The 18076-nt window shown below is 43.8% G+C and overlaps 1 protein-coding gene across 4 annotated transcripts in view; it reads left to right on the top strand.

Moving 5' to 3' along the window:
- The first annotated feature begins 1209 nt into the window (after window positions 1-1209).
- TEDC1 (tubulin epsilon and delta complex 1) overlaps window positions 1210-18076 on the top strand; it is a 201261-nt gene continuing 184394 nt past the window's right edge. For all 4 annotated transcript variants that reach the window (XM_048862429.2, XM_048862430.2, XM_048862428.2 and 1 more), the window contains exons 1-3: window positions 1210-1398; window positions 3482-3560; window positions 10499-10701. In XM_048862429.2, the coding sequence (XP_048718386.2) occupies window positions 1276-1398; window positions 3482-3560; window positions 10499-10701 (405 nt within the window). In that variant the 5' untranslated portion in view covers window positions 1210-1275. The remainder of the gene's footprint in view (window positions 1399-3481; window positions 3561-10498; window positions 10702-18076) is intronic.

The following is an 18076-nucleotide window of genomic DNA, read 5'->3' as shown; positions in this document are numbered from 1 at the left end:
CTAACAAATTTATTTGAACATAAGCTTTTGTGAGCTACAGCTCAAATAAATTTGTTAGTCTCTAAGGTGCCACAAGTACTCCTTTTCTTTTTGCGGATACAGACTAACACGGCTGCTACTCTGAAATCTGTTATCCGCTATGTGAATGTTTAAATGACTGATTCTGGTTACTTACTAGTCCCCTCAGAGCAGATTGAAAATCAGAATTCCTGTCCAACATCCAATTCTGGTATTTCAATATTTGACTATGTCCCAAACTGAGATGAAATGTCAAAATAGCTACGTTTTTCACAAGACAGATGAAAGAAACACGTCATCATCTTTGGTCATGTCTACACTACACACCTTACAGTGGCACAGCTGTACCGATGTAACTGCGCTGCTGTACAGTCTCCTGGGTAGCCCCTCTATGCTGATGGGAGAGAGCTCTCCTGTCAGCAGAATTAAACCACACCCAACGAGAAGCAGAAGCTATGTCAGAGGGAGACGTAGTAGTACTGTCCCTACTAGTGCTTCTGTTGGTGAAACATGTCACTCAGGGTTTTTTTTTCACACACCTGAACGACATAAGTTATACCGACATAAGTGCTAGTGTAGGAAAAAGAAATCCCGGACAGACCACATGCCCTATCTAGTATGCAAGAGTCCCCAGCTCTCTTGAGTCCCAGCAACAAGGTGCTGCACAGCTGTGTCCGCTCGTGGCGGGAACCTGCCGAGTCACACAGAAATAAATGTTTAGAGCATGATGGGGCCCAGAGAACTTGCCCACTCTGGTGATTTTACTGCCAATCTTCTGCTATTTTATGCCCTACATAAAGCCCCAGCTGTTGAGGTAACATGAGCTCAGACTCTGGGCTTTCCTGCAAACCCTTCTGCACACGTCTAGCCCCCAGGGCAGCAGCAGAGGCCAGCCTGGCACCGACCTCTGGGCTGGACCCGCTAGAGCCCTGCTGCGGGATTTCCGGGCTGCTGGGCTCTGCCCCAGAGCGCTGCACGCGCAGGGAAGAGCCACTCCCCGGCCGGGAGGCACCGGGCCGCGGCAGCCTGACCCAGCGCTCGGAGCCCAGCACGTGGCCACGTGCTCCCAGGAAGGGCAGTACTGAGGGTGCAAGGCGAGGGTGACGGCTTCTGCGTGGCTTCACTCGTCACTTGCGCACGCGCACCGTGCACATGCGCCCTGGGAGGCGGGGCCGTGTGCACCTGCGCAGTAGCGCGGAGGCGCCGTTTAAGCGGAGGGAGCGGCGCTAGCTGGCGAGTGTCGGAGTCTGCCGCGGGATGTGGCGGGGCCGGGCTGGGGCGCTGCCGGCGGCTATTGGGGCGCTGTGCCGGGCGCTGCCACCGGGGAGCCGGCCCGCCCCGGAGACCTTCCGCCTCGCCAAGTTCGACCGGCCCGAGGCGGTGAGAGCGGGGGAAGCCGGGACCGCGCCCCCCCCCCGGCCCAATAGCAACGGCCACCGCCCCCACTGCCCCATAGCAATGCCCCGCTGCCCCAAGGCAACATCACTGGCCCCTCCGGGCCCCATAGCAGCACCGCTGCCCCCTAACAATGCCCCTTCACTGCACTCCAGCAGCACCCCTGCCCCTCTCGGTGCCCCCTGCCCCATAGCAATACCCCTCCTCTCTTACTGACCCCTAGCATCCCTCCGCCTCCTAGGTTTGCCCCCGTTACCCCACATCATCCCCCCTGCTCCATAACATTGTCTGCTTCTCCCTTTGCCCTTATAATGTCATCTCTTCTCCCATACCATCACCCCCTGTGGTGGGACCCTAGGCAACTTCCTTGTGCTCTCAGGCCTTCTTCATACTGGGTATTCCTGCCTTTGGCATAGCTGCCCAGTTGCAAGCCCCTGGTGAGACGGGTGCAGCTGATATAAGCACAGTTTGCCACTCAGCCCTGTGTGCAACCAGGTCACACTGCAATGGTGCAAACTGTGGCTTGTAACAGCTTTGCTTGTAGGAAAGTCTGCACTGGGCAGCTACACCAGCGAGTGGGGTTGGAACAAATCCCCAGTGGCAACAAGGTCTGTGCATCGGTTTTGCCTGCTGTAAAGGAGCAATAGTAACAGTGAGCAGTATAAAACACTCTAAGGTGTGTGGATGGGATGGTGCTGTATGAATATTCAATGTTACTTGGTAGTTCTAATTAAAATAATTCCTCCATACTGTTTGGATAGCTAATCTGTACAACTCTGTGTATCTGAGCCCTTCAGCTCTCCATGGTGTTCTTCGCTAGCTTGTTACCACCTGGTTGCGTTGGCATCCCTTTGCTGTGATCCCTGTAATGTCACCACACATGGAGATTTTCTGCAATAACTGCTGAATAACTCGATGTGCAGCTGCCCTTATTCTGTACTAAGAATCTTCACATACAGAGTTATTCAGGAATAGTTCTGGAGCTCTAAATTCACACCCTACCTTAATTTGAATTACCTTCCCCCCTCCCGTGCCTGACGGTTACATTCCCCCTGAAGCCTTGACTCTGTAATGTCACCGCCTCACCTCCCACCATGAAGGTACCCTCATAACCCACCTGAGGACCTTTAGTCATGATATGTCTGCCATCCCTGTAATGACACCAGCTTCCTCCTCCTCCCATGGTGGGAAATAAAAAGCCTAAACAGCCAGATATGCATGATCCCTTCTCATTTATGTTAGAGGGAAATAATCTTCGAAGTCCAAGAGCAAAATTTTCTCCATACCACCCTTCCTTTCTTTTCAGTCGGATGATCTCTTTCCATGTCTTCTCTTACTTAGAATTTTGTCCAAGGCAAGGAACTTTTCAGGGCTTCTGGAGAATTTCCTGGAAACTTCTATTTTCAAAATTGAAGCTTGACACTTCCCTCTGGTGTGCAGCACATTCTACTTGTCACTCCGAGTATACTTCCCTCCCTTCATCCTGAACGATCTTAGGCCCCCTCTGTACTAGGGCTTTGGAAACTCCATTGGCAGGAAGGCCTTGACCTACGTCTGCATATAGGCTGTTTTGTATTTGTGTAGGCATTTTACAAATGTTGGCTGCAATTCCTTGGCTTGCCTCAGAGTTTAAGGCTTAAACCGTCATAGTCTGTAACTGTGCTATCCTAGCTTCTAACTACATTCATTGAGCTAGTTCTCGTAATAATAGCCCACAATGCAATGCCTCGTGTTTACAAATTACCCTAAAGCCCCTGCTTCTGCAGCATTATAGAACATTTCTTTCAGGCATCCCAGAACGAACTGGTACAAGTGTAAGTATAAAGTGTGCAGTATGTGGCTGTGCCTTTTTAGAAGCAGTGCTGTTGTGTGTGAGAGGTGCCAATTGATCCAGGCAGTCAACAATCCTGTAACACTTTTTCCTTTGCTGAATGCACAATCTTCACGTTATTGCCATTAATCTGAGGAAGCATGGGGCAATACAAGACAATGGCCAGTGCTGAGTAATTAAAGACAAATACATGGCAACTGTTCTGAATGCTGATGTTTCCTTTTTGTTCTTTCATAGAGCTTGCAGATTTGGAGGCTGCTGTATTCTCTTCTAAAGCAAATCCATGATGGAGGATGGACTGAGCTTGATACCATAGGTAATAAAGTATTTTCCCACCCAGTGCTTGTAAGGTTTGTCTCTGTTTCTGGGAGTGACCTGAGCTGGACTTAGAGCTCCCCTTCCTCAGCAGCCCATTCCCTGCAATGGGGGCTTCAGACTCCATTCTGAACATCTCAGTTTATCCCATTGACGCTAATTCTTGCATCAAAGGTGTGAAGATGGCTCTTGATTCATACTCAGCTTGTTTTATCCATGTTAATGAGGTGTCAGTCAGGCAAGCTGGATGTTCTCTCATCAGCTGTAGGCTCTTGCTTGTTTGGTGCATTTTACCTAACAGGTCACTGCAGTTGCATTTACACTGTGCATTGGCCTTACAAGTCCCCAGAGTGCTCAGAGATAATTACAGAAAACAGCTTTACTTCCTCTCTAATCTCTTATTTTCTCCTTCCAAACATGACACTTGACTCCACAGTAAAGTGCCATTAAATCCTACTTTAGGGCTGCGGATTATAATGGTGGATTATAATGGATGAACTGTGCCTCAGAGCTATACAGCCTGTGCTGTGGAGCCAAGTCTCGGAGTGAAGAAGGAATCCACTATGTGTATGTACTTTAGAGAGGATGTAAAATACAGCTATAACCAGGAACCATGTTGCAGAGAAAGCTTGCGTACAGGTTGGCTCTTTTACCATCTTGTCAAATGAAAGAGCTTAATCACTGTTGGTATTTAAATATACATTACCACAGACACAGTGCTAGTTCCCAGGGCTATGTCTTCCCTGGATATCCCCCAGTGATCCCCTACAGTGTGCCCCTTCACTAAAGCAGGGATGACGTGACTGTGGAATCCTCCCACAGCCTTAGAAGGTTTCTCAGCCCCAAACCAGCCAAAATTGGCTCCTGAAATCTCCATGAGTCAAACTATGCTTGTCAGGCTTCTGAAGAGCCAAAGTAGCCTACAGTTGTGGAAAATGAAGCAGAGATTAAATGACTTGGCCAGGATCTCTCAGGAAATCCATGGCTGAGCCAAGAATTGAACACTGGTTCCCCCTGGTTCAGTTCCCAGTCCACTGCCTTAATCACAGGATCATCATTTTTTTTCCTGCTGCTTCAATTGCTATGCACAGACATTAACACTGAAGTTCCATCATGTGCACCTATGTGCTAAGGCAATTCAGCTGTGTCTCTTGCACCTTGATAGGGATAGACATGCAGAAAGCATAGCTGAACACATAATTTGGCCTCTAATCTATTAATTTACAGGTTGATTGGACTTCTAAAATATTAAATTGGGAAAATAGAAATGCCATCATATGGAACTCTGATTGCTCCCACATTGGTTGTTGGCAGAGTCTGAACTTGAGATCTTCATGTGCACATGATGAACCTGTAATCAGAAAGTTGACACACACTTTGCTAGTGAGTTGCACAGTTTTTGCTAGACTTTGGGAATTAGGATTTCTGGAGTCTCTTTCTGGTTTGATTTCAAGCAGTCTGGTTTAGTGGCTAAAGCAGTGGTACAGGCAGGATAGCAAGCATACAGATTTAGCACATGTATCACATGGCTAAGTGAACGAAAGTTGGGTCTGCCATATTCAAGACCAGTGTTCTATTATGTATCCCCCATTTTTGCAGTATCTCAGTGCCTCCTAATCTTTAGTGTAGAATCATAGAATATCAGGGTTAGAAGGGACCTCAGGAGGTCATCTAGTCCAACCCCCTGCTCAAAGCGGGACCAATCCCCGACTAAATCATCCCAGCCAGGGCTTTGTCAAGCCTGACCTTAAAAACTTCTAAGGAAGGATATTCCACCACCTCCATAGGTAACACATTCCAGTGTTTCACCACCCTCCTAGTGAAAAAGTTTTTCCTAATATCCAACCTAAACTTTCCCCACTGCAACTTGAGACCATTACTCCTCGTTCTATCAATGTACTTTATTCTCACAACATCCCATGTTACAGATGACAATCTGGGAAACAGAAAGACTAAGTGACTCACCCATTGTCACACAGGAAGTTCGTAGCAGAATTGAACTTGGGTCTCTGAGACCTAGACTAGTACCTTAACAACTGGGCCATCCTTCCCTTCTTTGTGTAACTTCTCAGTTAACTTTTCTGTAAAACTGAGGGAAAGTAATAATTTCCTGGCCCTAGAACAGGAGTATCACGACTTGGTCAGTATAAGTTATGAAGTGCACACAAATATTAAAAGCAGTCAGTGGAGGAGGACACTTGATTTCACAGTCTCCTGGCTCCCAGGTCAGTGCACCTTGTAGACTAAAAGTATTTTCTCTGAGATTGCTCTTTGAGTTTTGACCTGGAGTCTGTGCGCATTGCCAGAGATCTGAGCAATCCTTGCCACTTGTAGGACCAAAACAACCTCTAGTTATTTTCTATTGTTAGGTTTTGGAACTGGTTATTGTTCCAGACACTAGCTCTTGCAGGGTATCCCAAGGATACAAGTATCCTGTGGTTTCTGCCCATGTGTTTTTGTTCAGCATGTGTTCCAAAAAAGTGATAGACTTTCCAAATTTTAAAAACTGGTCATTTTGGCGAGAGATTGGCTTGGGAATCCTTTTGCATTGGCCTCGTTAGCACTACAAAAGTAATTTCCCCTCTCTTGATATTCAACCCGTTCTTCTCAACTGTTGAGAATAGGCCACTTCCACCTTAATTGAATTGGCCTAGTTAACAGTGACCCCCCCCCTTGGGAAGGCAACTCCCATCTTTTCATGCACTGTAATATTTATACAGCTTACTGTATTTTTCACTCCATGCGTCTGATGAAGTGGGTTATAGCCCATGAAAGCTTATGCGCAAATAAATTTGTTAATCTCTAAGGTGCCACAATGACTCCTCATTGTTTTTGCTGATACAGCCTAACATGGCTACCACTCTGAAACCTTTTGATTAAATGACCCTCAGATTTATACTACAGGCTATACCCCAATTTGTGAACTAGCATATGGGTTTTCAAGTCACTTTTACTATGTATGTGAATTTTAGGGAGGATTCAAACTTCTGTTTTAAACAATCGTAATTATGGAGTGACCAATGGTCACTTTATACTTCATATAGAAAAAGATTGTCATATTTTTAATGAGTGATAGTACATAACTTCAAATTTGGGAAATCATTTAGAAAGTATTATGTACTACAGACAGTGTGTTTAAAATGAATGAGCTGTTGCACTTGTGCAGAAAACCCAAAACTAGAACCAAACCACACACCAGCAAATCTCCCCAGTGTTCAGTGGCTGGAAAATCTTGGAAGTCATCCTGTTTTGGAAGAGAATATTTTCCCTCTTTCTCTATATAATTATTTCTTATCCTAAACTTCTGGGGGGAAAAAAGTTCACACATACCCCCAAAATTCAGAACAATAGTTCCTTCATCAAGTAAGTTAGAGAGTGAGTCAAAGTCAGCCTTGTATTGGAACTCTGGCATTAACTTTAATGAAGTCACGGCCAGTACCTTCATACTCCTCTTTCCATTAGCTTACAATCTGCATGAACTCTTAAAATGCCAGTGGGATCTGCCTTTTGACGTGTCAGTTATCTTTTGGTGTAGCAATTTTGATACTGCCAAAAAGAGCTCTGTAGCTATTGTATCTCTTTCATTCTCACCTGTCAAACCAGAACTGTTTTTCTGCAGCAATAATTTTCCTTAATAACTCTGATTTGTGACATCTCTACAGGTGGTTTTTGCCTGAGCACACGAAGTAATGCATCCATTTTCATTCCTTGCCTTGACTCACATTTCTTTCTTCCTAGCATGCATAAACTCAGAATAATGTGTAGTTCTCTGTTGAATACAAAGCTGTAATTCATTGGAAGGGTTCTGCAGGCGTCGTAAAAAGGAAGGGCACAACATGAGTGCTGTATCACGGCTTGGCCCGTGTTCACTAAACTGTCTTTTTCAAGTGAAATGTGCATGCTGAGAGGGGTTTATTATAAAGATCAACAGAACCATTCTGTGCAAATTCCCTTACCTTAATGAAGTGCCTCAGTAAAGCATTGGCCAAAAAACAGGTATTGTACCGCAGTCATTAGCATTATCTGCTATATAAGGAGCATTCTTCTCTCTATTCTACACTGTCACACTCTTCTTTTGGCAGAGTGCATCTATCTATATTAGATTAGATTACTTATATGGCCATCACTGCTATAGCATATGAACATCTCATACTCTTTTAAACAGGGTGGATTTGATTTAAATCAATTTGATTTAAATCACTGGTCAGGAAGACTCGATTTAATCATCGATTTCTACATAAAAGTGCATTCTTGTTGGTTTATAAACTTAATACATATTCTTCACAACTCAGACAGATGTAGGTTTCATTTTTAGAAGGTACACACTATACATTTTGAAAGTGATTTATTTTGAAAACTTTTCAGATTAGTTTTACAGCTATATCAGAAAACGAATGATTGTTTGGTTATTTCATGTACCAAAGGTAACTGAAGCAGATATTTATGAAGTCATTGGGAGGTGAACTATCTCCAATTCAACAGGTTAATCATTAGTATTTGGAGGATTTTCTTGCCATGCTGTATTAGGAGGAGAACATCACCAGACAGATATTTAAATTGTTTTATTTAACTAAAACAACAATGTTATGGATTCTGGATTTTTTTCTTCAACAGCAAACATCCTATTTTAACAAAACAAGCATATGAATTTTTGAATTTAGTTAAACATGTATGTTTTTTAAAATCAGGTTTGTTTTTGTTAAAATTGTTTTTAACTAAAATAATTAAATGAAATTTTAAAAAAAACAAAAACAAAAATTAAATAGACTATGTGAGGCAAGTCAACATGAGAAATGTAAAATATTGGCTTCTGCAGCTAACTCAGTGGTCTTCACCTTCATTTTCCTGTTTGTTCATAATCTGGAAAAGAAAAACAAGCTTTCCTGCTTTTTCAGGTCCCAAACGATTTCTCAATTGGGAATGGATTAGTCCAAAGGAAGAAAATATTCTTTCTACACTGGCAGAAGAAGCTACTGCAGTTAAAAATGAGATTATCACTTCAACAGTCTCTAAATCCAAGTGCTTAAGTGACTTCTACCAAGTCACTGATGTGACTTTCTTTAAAACATCATCGGCAAACATATATTTCTTGAATGGTTCAGCCTTAGCTCTGAAGTTTATTATGGTTGGCATTATGGAGGGATGATTGCTGGATGTCCATGCCATAGCCAACTTCTCTTCTTCAGGAGTTCAGGTTTGACCCAAGTATTGAAAATATTTGCAAGAAAATGAGCTGGAGATAGTGCTTGTCCCATTCTTTTTTTTTTTTTAATGCTTGTAATTTAACTCTGTCATTGCATATTTCTCTTTTTAAGATCTCACTCAGTTCCTTCCAAATTTCAACACCATCAGCAATAAAACAGTTATTTCTCTGCATTTTGTTCAAGGCTATAGAAATAGGCTTCAGGGGTAGTCAGCATGTGTTCAACATTTCTCTTAAGCCCAGTGTTGAGAACTTTGGCTGTGACAGAGCCATCTATTTTCTCATGATTTTGTTCACAAACTGTCATCGGGTTAGGCCAGTTCTTGATATAGTGCTCAAAACAGTCCACTGCTGAGAGTTAGCTTTATTCCTCCCACTTTTTAAAGACTCTCCTTTCCAAATTGAGAAATGAAGTGGGCTTACTGCCTGTGTAGATTTACTAGCTCTTGCCAGTGCAGGCAGCTACTTAGTGACTACTGTTAAGGATGTGCTGCTGTTTAAGTGTAATGAGTGCTATTCGAATGTAACGAGTACGTTCAAGTTTCGGGCTTCTAGTGGCTGTGTTTTAGCTTGGTATGATTGCCCCTAGCATGCAAAACTCCCTTAACATTTCACAGCTCAAGTGATGTGGTTAGACACTTTTCCCCAAGGAATTCTTTTTTAAGATTAACAAATAACTTTTCTAGAGTCACAGATGTTTCTTTCCATTCATGCTTTTTCTTTGGCAGTCAGGCATTGTTATTTTGAGCTTCATTAGTCAACAGCATTCAGGGGAAAAAGCTCACAATGCATGTGACCAGACGAGAAGTTTATCATGCTAGTGACAGGGAGTAGGCAAATGAGGAACATGCAGATGTGATAGAGGACATGGAAGTTAAGCACTGACTACGTGGGGCCCTGAGTTTGGGTTTACTGATGCTTTGTGGTGAAACAACATGGAGATATTGAAACACTTCACTTGGGAAGGGAAGAAACTTTATTTGTTGGTTTAACCTTTTCTCTTTCTCCCCTAGTGAAGTGACTCTTGCTTTACAATCCATAGTATTTGCATTGTAATTGAGAGAAACAAGGTGAGTGAGGTAATATCTTTCATTGAACCAGCTTCTATTGGTGAAAGAGGCAAGCAGACCTCTCTTCAGGTCACATTGCAATTGTCAGGTAAAATCCATGATGAAGGAAAATTGAAGAGAATATAGCTGAGCACAAAATGCAGTCTCTGCAGCCTGCTGTGCCTGTTGTATGTATGCTACTGTAACTTTATTTGCTCACTAGTGCTCAGAGATTTGTAGTAGGCTGTGGAACCTTTCATCTCTAGGTTTTGATCCACCTCAGGTCAACAGTGACCTAGAAGAGTTGCCATCTTGTAGCGTGTTTGGTGGCCCATATGAAAGGAGGGTCAGTTTGAGTCCAGTGGCTAGTAGGAAAGGCACCCACCAGCTGCAAGCCAGTTGCAAATTGGCCTTGTTAGTCTGAGAGGCAAAGGGCTGAATGGGTCTGGAGACTGAATTTCTATTCCCCTCTATAGAGGTGGTTCCAGCGTGTCAGGGTGGGGCAGCACAGGGGAAGCTTGAATTCTTGCTGCCTGTACTGTATCTGTTCATGCCTAACCAGAGAACATCAGTCTCCTTACCCTCAGTATGATATGAAATGTGGTTAATTTTCTCCAGGAAGCAGCTGTTCCTGGAAAAGGGTGGGTAGTGGAATGTGACACATTTTCCTGCTTTTCTACTTTTCAGGCACGCAAATTCGGTTTGTAAAGTCAGTGTTATGGTACCATGGCTATGGCAGGCCAGAATTCTATCAGCTCCCTTCTGACGGCTCACAGGGTAGCAGGGAGTTACTGCTGGCATTTTCCTGGCTCCTAAACAGAATCAGCCTGCTGGAGCAGCTACTGACTGTGAATAGAGTGAAAATCAGGGATGAAGCCTCTGTCTGCACGGTGAGCAGGTTTTTTTTGTTTGTCCTCCCCACCCCATCAATTGTTAATGTACTATATAGTAGGATTTAAAATCGCAACTGTGGGTTTCTGGATTTTCCCTTTCTAGACAATACCTGTGGGTTCTCCTACAATTTAGGCAAAGGGGTGGGCTGTATGAGTTCTCTCTCGGTGCGTGGAATATGCCAGGAAGTGGCAAATAGCATTTTAAGAAATATTTGAGTGCCTAATAGCTGCTATCACTATTCATTGAGTAACTAATGAACTTTCAGCCTTCCTGAGGGAGTAGTGAGATTTACTGTTATGCTTCCACCAATAAAAAGATGTCATTATGCAGAAAGCCTGCTCTGGAGCGAGCTAAGGCTGGGTGGGAATCTGCTGGATCTGCTGAAACTGGGAAATCCGAAACAGTGGCCAAACAAATTGCGCAGACAAATAACGTTTGATAACTTTCCATTTAAAATTCTCTACTTCACATACAAGGTCTAGCATATGATACTGTTTAAACTCTGCCCGAGTGTTATAAAATATGTTGGGGAATGAAGAAATGAAGATAAGGGAAGACTGAAAAAATTGGGTGTGTTTAGTCTGGAAAAGAGAAGACTGAGGGGGGACATAACAGTTTTCAAGTGTGTAAAAAGTTGTTACAAGGAGGAGGGTTAAAAATTGTTTTTCTTAAACTCTGAGGATAGAACAAGAAGCAATGGGCTTAAATTGCAGCAAGGGAATCATAGAATATCAGGGTTCGAAGGGACCTCAGGAGGTCATCTAGTCCAACCCCCTGCTCAAAAGCAGGACCAATCCCCAATTAAATCATCCCAGCCAGGGCTTTGTCAAGCCTGACCTTAAAAACTTCTAAGGAAGGAGATTCTACCACCTCCCTAGGTAACGCATTCCAGTGTTTCACCACCCTCCTAGTGAAAAAGTTTTTCCTAATATCCAACCTAAACCTCCCCCACTGCAACTTGAGACCATTACTCCTTGTCCTGTCCTCTTCTACCACTGAGAATAGTCTAGAACCATCCTCTCTGGAACCACCTCTCAGGTAGTTGAAAGCAGCTATCAAATCCCCCCTCATTCTTCTCTTCTGCAGACTAAACAATCCCAGTTCCCTCAGCCTCTCCTCATAAGTCATGTGTTCCAGACCCCTAATCATTTTTGTTGCCCTTCGCTGGACTCTTTCCAATTTATCCACATCCTTCTTGTAGTGTGGGGCCCAAAACTGGACACAGTACTCCAGATGAGGCCTCACCAATGAGGGAGGTTTAGGTTGGACATTAGGAAAAACTTCCTAACTGTCAGGGTGATTAAGCACTGGAATAAATTGCCTAGGGAGGTTGTGGAATCTCCATCATTGGAGATTTTTAAGAGCAGGTTAGACAAACACCTGTCAGGGATGGTCTAGAGATAATACTTAGTCCTGCCATGAGTGCAGGGGGCTGGACTAGATGACCTATCAAGGTCCCTTCTAGTCCTGTGATTCTATAAAAGGTGATTTCTCCCTCCACACTTACATACCTACTCCAAATAAACTCCCTGCTCTTAGCACCAAAGGACACACAAGCTAAATTTTTAAAATGGCCAGTGCTAAGTGTTACAACCGGCCCAGTTGTATTCTGCATGTTCACCAGTGAGATGCGAGTGGACCCAGTCTCTAGGTCCCATGCACTTCCAAGCCAACTAGGTCAGGGTAGAGTCTTGTCACTGTTTTTAGCCATAGAGCACACTCCTGGGCTCAGACTTCTTGCCCAACGTCTTTCCCTGGGACGTGGGGCACTGCTGCCCGATAACCTCCTGAACGTCCCCTCCCAATTGCTTGCACGCTCTCCATCTAGGCTGTGGGCACTTTGGACTTCTAATTTCGTCCCTTTGGGGACTATGTGGTAGGAAAGGATGGAACACAGGCTTGGTAAGGGAATTTCTTGGCTGCAGAGACTTTACTCTGAGAGTTACAGATTTTTGAAGACAACAAAAGTCCTGCGACACCCCTCCCTTTGTCTGATCTTCTCCTTCCTGGGTGTCCGAGGTTCATCAGCATTTCTGGATGGGCAAAGTTCTTCCTACAAGTCCTGCTCACTTGAGCAACTGTGTGGAGTGAATCCGTGTGGGCTTGCTCTTCTGATTTTATTTATAGTTTTAAGAATTAAAATTCCATGTATTAGGCCTGTAGAGAATGGGTCTGACATTAAACAAAATAACATCAAGAGCAATAAAAAAAGGAACACATGACTTCAAGGAGTACTGTGAACAAGAACTGTCTTGATACATCCGTGCGTATAACTATTCCAGCTCTAAAAATGTAGTACTAATATTCAACGAGAGAGAGAGAGAAATGTCAAAATTATTCTCTTCAGGAGGATGTTATGGTTTGGGGTGAACTTCATCTGTAATCTCTTTTTGGGTACTTTTTTCAAGTGGCAGACCTATATGTGCATTTCTCTGAGTGGAACTCTGATTCACCGCACTTTTAGACTGGATCACCAGTCTACAGTACTCCATGTTGACCAACCATATCTGTTTTTGACACCTGCTATGGAATCTTCTCCAGAAATGACAGAAAACAGCTTGTTCAAAACAGTGTCTGCTTTATTTATTATAGGAGCAGCACAAACAGAGAAAAGGTTAAAAATAACAAAAGCTTTAAGGCTTAAAGCATATTGCCTTACGTAAACTTAGCCTCCTTTGAGAACTGGTTGCTCTGTGCATTCCACTATGGGTACATGTGTGCTCCATGCACCGGAGACTTGAGAACTTTTGAAAGCAGTGTCTGTTGATCCGTGTCTGCGCCCCTGCTCTGCTTGTGTTCTGCATCTAGGATCCATGGAGTAGCACTGGGTGAACCGACCACCTCTTCAGTTCCTTCTTACTGCTGTATGGCTTGAATTGGAACCTTTAGTGTCCAGAACTTCTCCTTTGTCTTCAAACCTGTAAATATTTCAAAGTTTATTAGTGTTATCTTTAGTGTAATTAGTGTTAATGGTTCTATTAGTACAGTGGTCCCCAACCTTTCTGTGGGAATAGCATATTGCTATTCCCAGAAGACTGTGGCGGGTACCGGACACCCCGCCGCCGAAATGCATCCGGAGAACCGGCCACCGAAATGCCGCTGAGAAGCGGCAGTGGCAAGAAGCATTGCCGCTGAAATGCTGCTGAGAAGCGGTAACGCTTCTCGGCGGCATTTTGGTGGGTGGTTCTCTGGTGGCTGTGCTTGGCTGCAGCATTTTGGCAGTGGGGTGTCCTGTGGGCGAACAAAAATGCCCTGGCGGGCGCCACCTTGGGGACCACTCTATTAGTATAGCTAGTGGGTAGTTAGAATCCCCACCCTGGGGATCCCTCTGGCTTCCCAGAATGGGAATTAGATTATGCACAGTATAGCAAGCTTGAAAAGCTGCATCTCCTGTCTCTGTATCTTCCTGATCAGTGATGACCACCTGTACTGCCTGGGAGAAGTGCATATCTCTGGCAGGTGCAGCACCTGTCACTCCTTTCTTAGCTGGACCTGATAGGTGCAAGCATTTTGGCTTAAAAAGCACCTAATGGAGAAGGCTAAGAGGTCTCAATCAGACCCAGGCTGGATGAACCCTGCAGTACATTGGCCAGAGTGATCAAAGAGCACGCTTCCTACCATGAAGTCTAATGCAGGAGACTACACCTGTGGAACCTCTCAGGATTTCTGCAGGAGAGCAGAGCACAGTCTCATAAGCACAAGAGCAGATCTGCTTCGAAGTCCACTCCAAAGAGGACAGATCCCACGCTCACCCCGTCCAGGTCGGGCAGGTCTTTGTGCCCAGCTTCCAAAGGCTTAGGATGTCGATGATAGAAAGGTGCATAGGAGCAAGGCTCCGCTGCTACCGGACTCTGCACTGGCAGTGCCATTGCTAGCAGTACTGTCCAGATCAAGAGACCTTGGACTGCTAGTACCAACAAAGAGCATCCGTCAGGAACCTTAGCCACTGGGGGTACCATCCCAGTCCCTTGTGGATCTGCCAAATCAGAACCTTCCTACTTCAGCTCTGTCTGTATGGGCTGACAAACCCGTGGGTGACCCAAGGAGAATGGAAAGACACACCACTTCAGTGAATGTCTTTGTTCTCCTGGATCTGCGCTGGTTGTCAGGACTGAACCTCAGCAGGGAGATTTTGACTCCACCAAGAGACACTGGCTCTGGGAGAAGTCTACTCCCTTCCTGTCTACTAGCCATGACTTTACTTTGACAGAACCATTGGCACTGCTGATTGAGCGAGATTTGAGCTTCTTATAATCGGAAAATCAGATATTCTGGAGGAACCATCCTTGCTTCCACCAACGAGATCTGTACAGACAGGAGGTCAAGAGTTTCCTGGAACCAGCATCCCCTACCCAAACCAGGACACTCTCCTTGGGACTGGAGGTTCCCCATCCTTTGGGGACCTCCACAACCCAACTTTGACCTTCCTATTGGTGCCCATGAAATGCCTGTGCATGATACCCAGGGACTGTGTGACCTAATAGGGTGTCACATCACCTCTCTTGTCCAAGAGAGCAACTGGAACTTCCTCCTGACCCTATAGACAAGGAAGATTACAAGCTGGATCCACCAGTTCCACTGGTACTGATAGTTATCTTTCTCATCAAGTATTGGAGATTGGGCTTAATTCACCCTCATTATCTGCCTTCCTGTGGTCTTATAGAGCCTCATAGGACTGAGTTAACCCTTAGGCTTCTCTATAGAAGTCAGACACTCATAATCAAATAGAGGTTTCCACAATATTCATAAAAATACAGACTGTGTCTACGTTACAGGCTTCTACTAGCATAGCTGTATTGGTCAGGAGTATTAAGAGCTGTGATCCCTGATTGACGTAGCTGTGCTGATAGAAATCCCTAGTGTGGACCTAATTATAAAAGCAAAACTTCATTTTAATTGGGATAGCTAGATTTGTTTGAGGGTGGTGGGGTAAGGTATTCCTGTAAAAGGGCAGCTTTGTTTATATAAGCTGTGTCCACACTAGGAGTGCTGTGTCGGCATAATATAGTATATGGGTATAGCTATACTGGTAAAGTGCTTCTAATGTTGACATGTCCACAGATAGTTCCCGTGCTCTTCACAGGGGAGTTTTCAGTTGCATCAAAAGCATTGAAATCCTTGATAATTCTGATCCTCTAGTTCCCAGAGTCTTCCCATTTGTGAGGCAGAGCAGCTGGGCAAAGGGGACACAACTTGTTCTTTATTGTGTATAAAGGAGGCCTGAAAAGTTTTTTGCTTGTCTTTATCATAGAAATATCCCAAATATCAAGTCTTGTCTTTCCAGTTTCTGCTTGATAACCCCTCGGAGGTCTAGAGAATTGGGGAGGTAAGCTTTCTGAGCCCTGAGATGTAGAGAGTTTGGGTAAATTGTAAGCCCATGGGGGCAGGCACCATCTTTTTGTTCTGTGTGTATACAGTGTCTGTCTTAAATGGGATCGTGATCCAGGATTGGGCCTCCTAGGCTGAGGTAATATAAATAAATAATAATAATGATGAAGGCTGAATCTTTCACAGGGTGAATGGATTTAACAAAAACAAGTCATGGATTTTAAACAGTCTACTGGAAAATCCCCTCCCTTCTCAGTTTGGGGTTTCAGTCTCATGTTGTGATTTCATAGTCTCTGGTTCTGCAAGAGTTCTCTGGCAAATGCTTCTAAGTTTAAAAACAAAAACCCCAAAGCCCTAGAAAAGCTGTGGCTTTCAGGGCAGAGAACAATGGAATTATTAAATGAAAGTGTGCTAAGGCTGTTTCCCTCTAGGGATTTGGAGGGGAACCTGGGGTTCTGGTACTACATCCCCGTGGCAACCACTGGATAGCAAATCAGCGAATCGCACGCTATGATTCATTTTGGTTCCATGTTCGCTGGTGCTATGGAAAATCCCATGGCTACAAAGATGGTGAATTAAAAAGTGATAACAGAAACCAAAAATCCAGAACATGAAATAATAAACAGAAATGAACTGGCTCTTTTTTTCCTCTGTCACTTACTGGTTTTATTTTGTAGCAGTTAAACAGCTTGTTCCTGTTGTTGGTTGCTAGCCATCCTGATCATTACTGGCCACTGTCTTAAATTTTAATAAAAAGAACGAGGAGTACCTGTGGCACCTTGGAGACTAACATTTCTTTGAGCATAAGCTTTCATGGGCTAAAACCCTCTTCGTCGGATGCATGCAGTGGAAAATACAGTAGGAAGACCTATACACAGAGAACATGAAAAAATGGGTGTGATATATGCCATCATGTGCCAGCAATGCCCCTCTGCCATGTACATTGGCCAGACTGGACGGTCTCTATGTAAAAGAATAAATGGACACAAATCAGATGTCAAGAACTATAACATTCAAAAACCAGTTGGAGAACACTTCAATCTCCCTCGTCACTCGATTACGACCTAAAAGAACAATCTACAACAAAAAACCTTCAAAAACGACTCCAACGAGAAACTGCTGAATTGGAATTAATTTGCAAACTGGACACCATTAAATTAGGCTTGAATAAAGACTGGGATTGGATGGGTCATTATACAAAGTAAAACTATTTCCCCATGCTTATTTTTCCCCCTACTGTTTCTCATACCTTCTTGTCAACTGTTGGAAATGGGCCATCATGATTATCACTACAAAGGTTTTTTTCTCCTGCTGATAATAGCTCACCTTAACTGATTACTCTCATTATAGTTGGTATGGCAACACCTATTTTTTCCATGGTGTGTGTGTGTGTGTGTAATCTTCCTACTGTATTTTCCACTGCATGCATCTGATGAAGTGGGTTTTAGCCTACGAAAGCTTATGCTCAAATAAATGTGTTAGTCTCTAAGGTGCCACATGTACTCCTCGTTCTTTTTGCTGATACAGACTAACACAGCTACCACTCTTAAATTTTAATGTAATTTATAAAAGATTGTGTATATGACAGCATACACAATAAGAAGACCTCACAATATCTTACTGGCTATAACCCTCCCTGAGCCCCTCTCCACTGCTTAGCTTATTGTGTTAGAAATCGTTTAGGTTCTGATTCTGAAAAAACGTAAATATGTTCAAAGTTAAGCATGTGCATAAGTCTTTGCTGGATTGGGGCCTTAGCTTGTAAAATCCTTGTGGAGGTTTTGTTGTTTGTCTGGAAAATGTCATGCACACCAGTGTCTCAGTTTAAATAAATAATTGGTCTGATGTTCTTTGGAGTCTGTGGAAATATTTCCCCATTTTCATCCACTGCAAATGAGAGCAAAATTGTGTTGCTAAGAAACAGCAAAGAAGGAAGAGTCATACAGCAATAGCTTGAGACCAAATGAATGGAATTAATATAATTGGCTCTTGATATGTATGGTGTTTGGCATATCATGAGCTATTTAGTGGGCTTCAGATCTC

The sequence above is a fragment of the Caretta caretta genome, chromosome 8 (genome assembly GCF_965140235.1).
Source record: "Caretta caretta isolate rCarCar2 chromosome 8, rCarCar1.hap1, whole genome shotgun sequence".
NCBI lineage: Eukaryota > Metazoa > Chordata > Testudines > Cheloniidae > Caretta > Caretta caretta.
The sequence above is the reverse complement of the archived record's forward strand: the minus strand, read 5'-3'. Positions and strand labels throughout refer to the sequence as shown.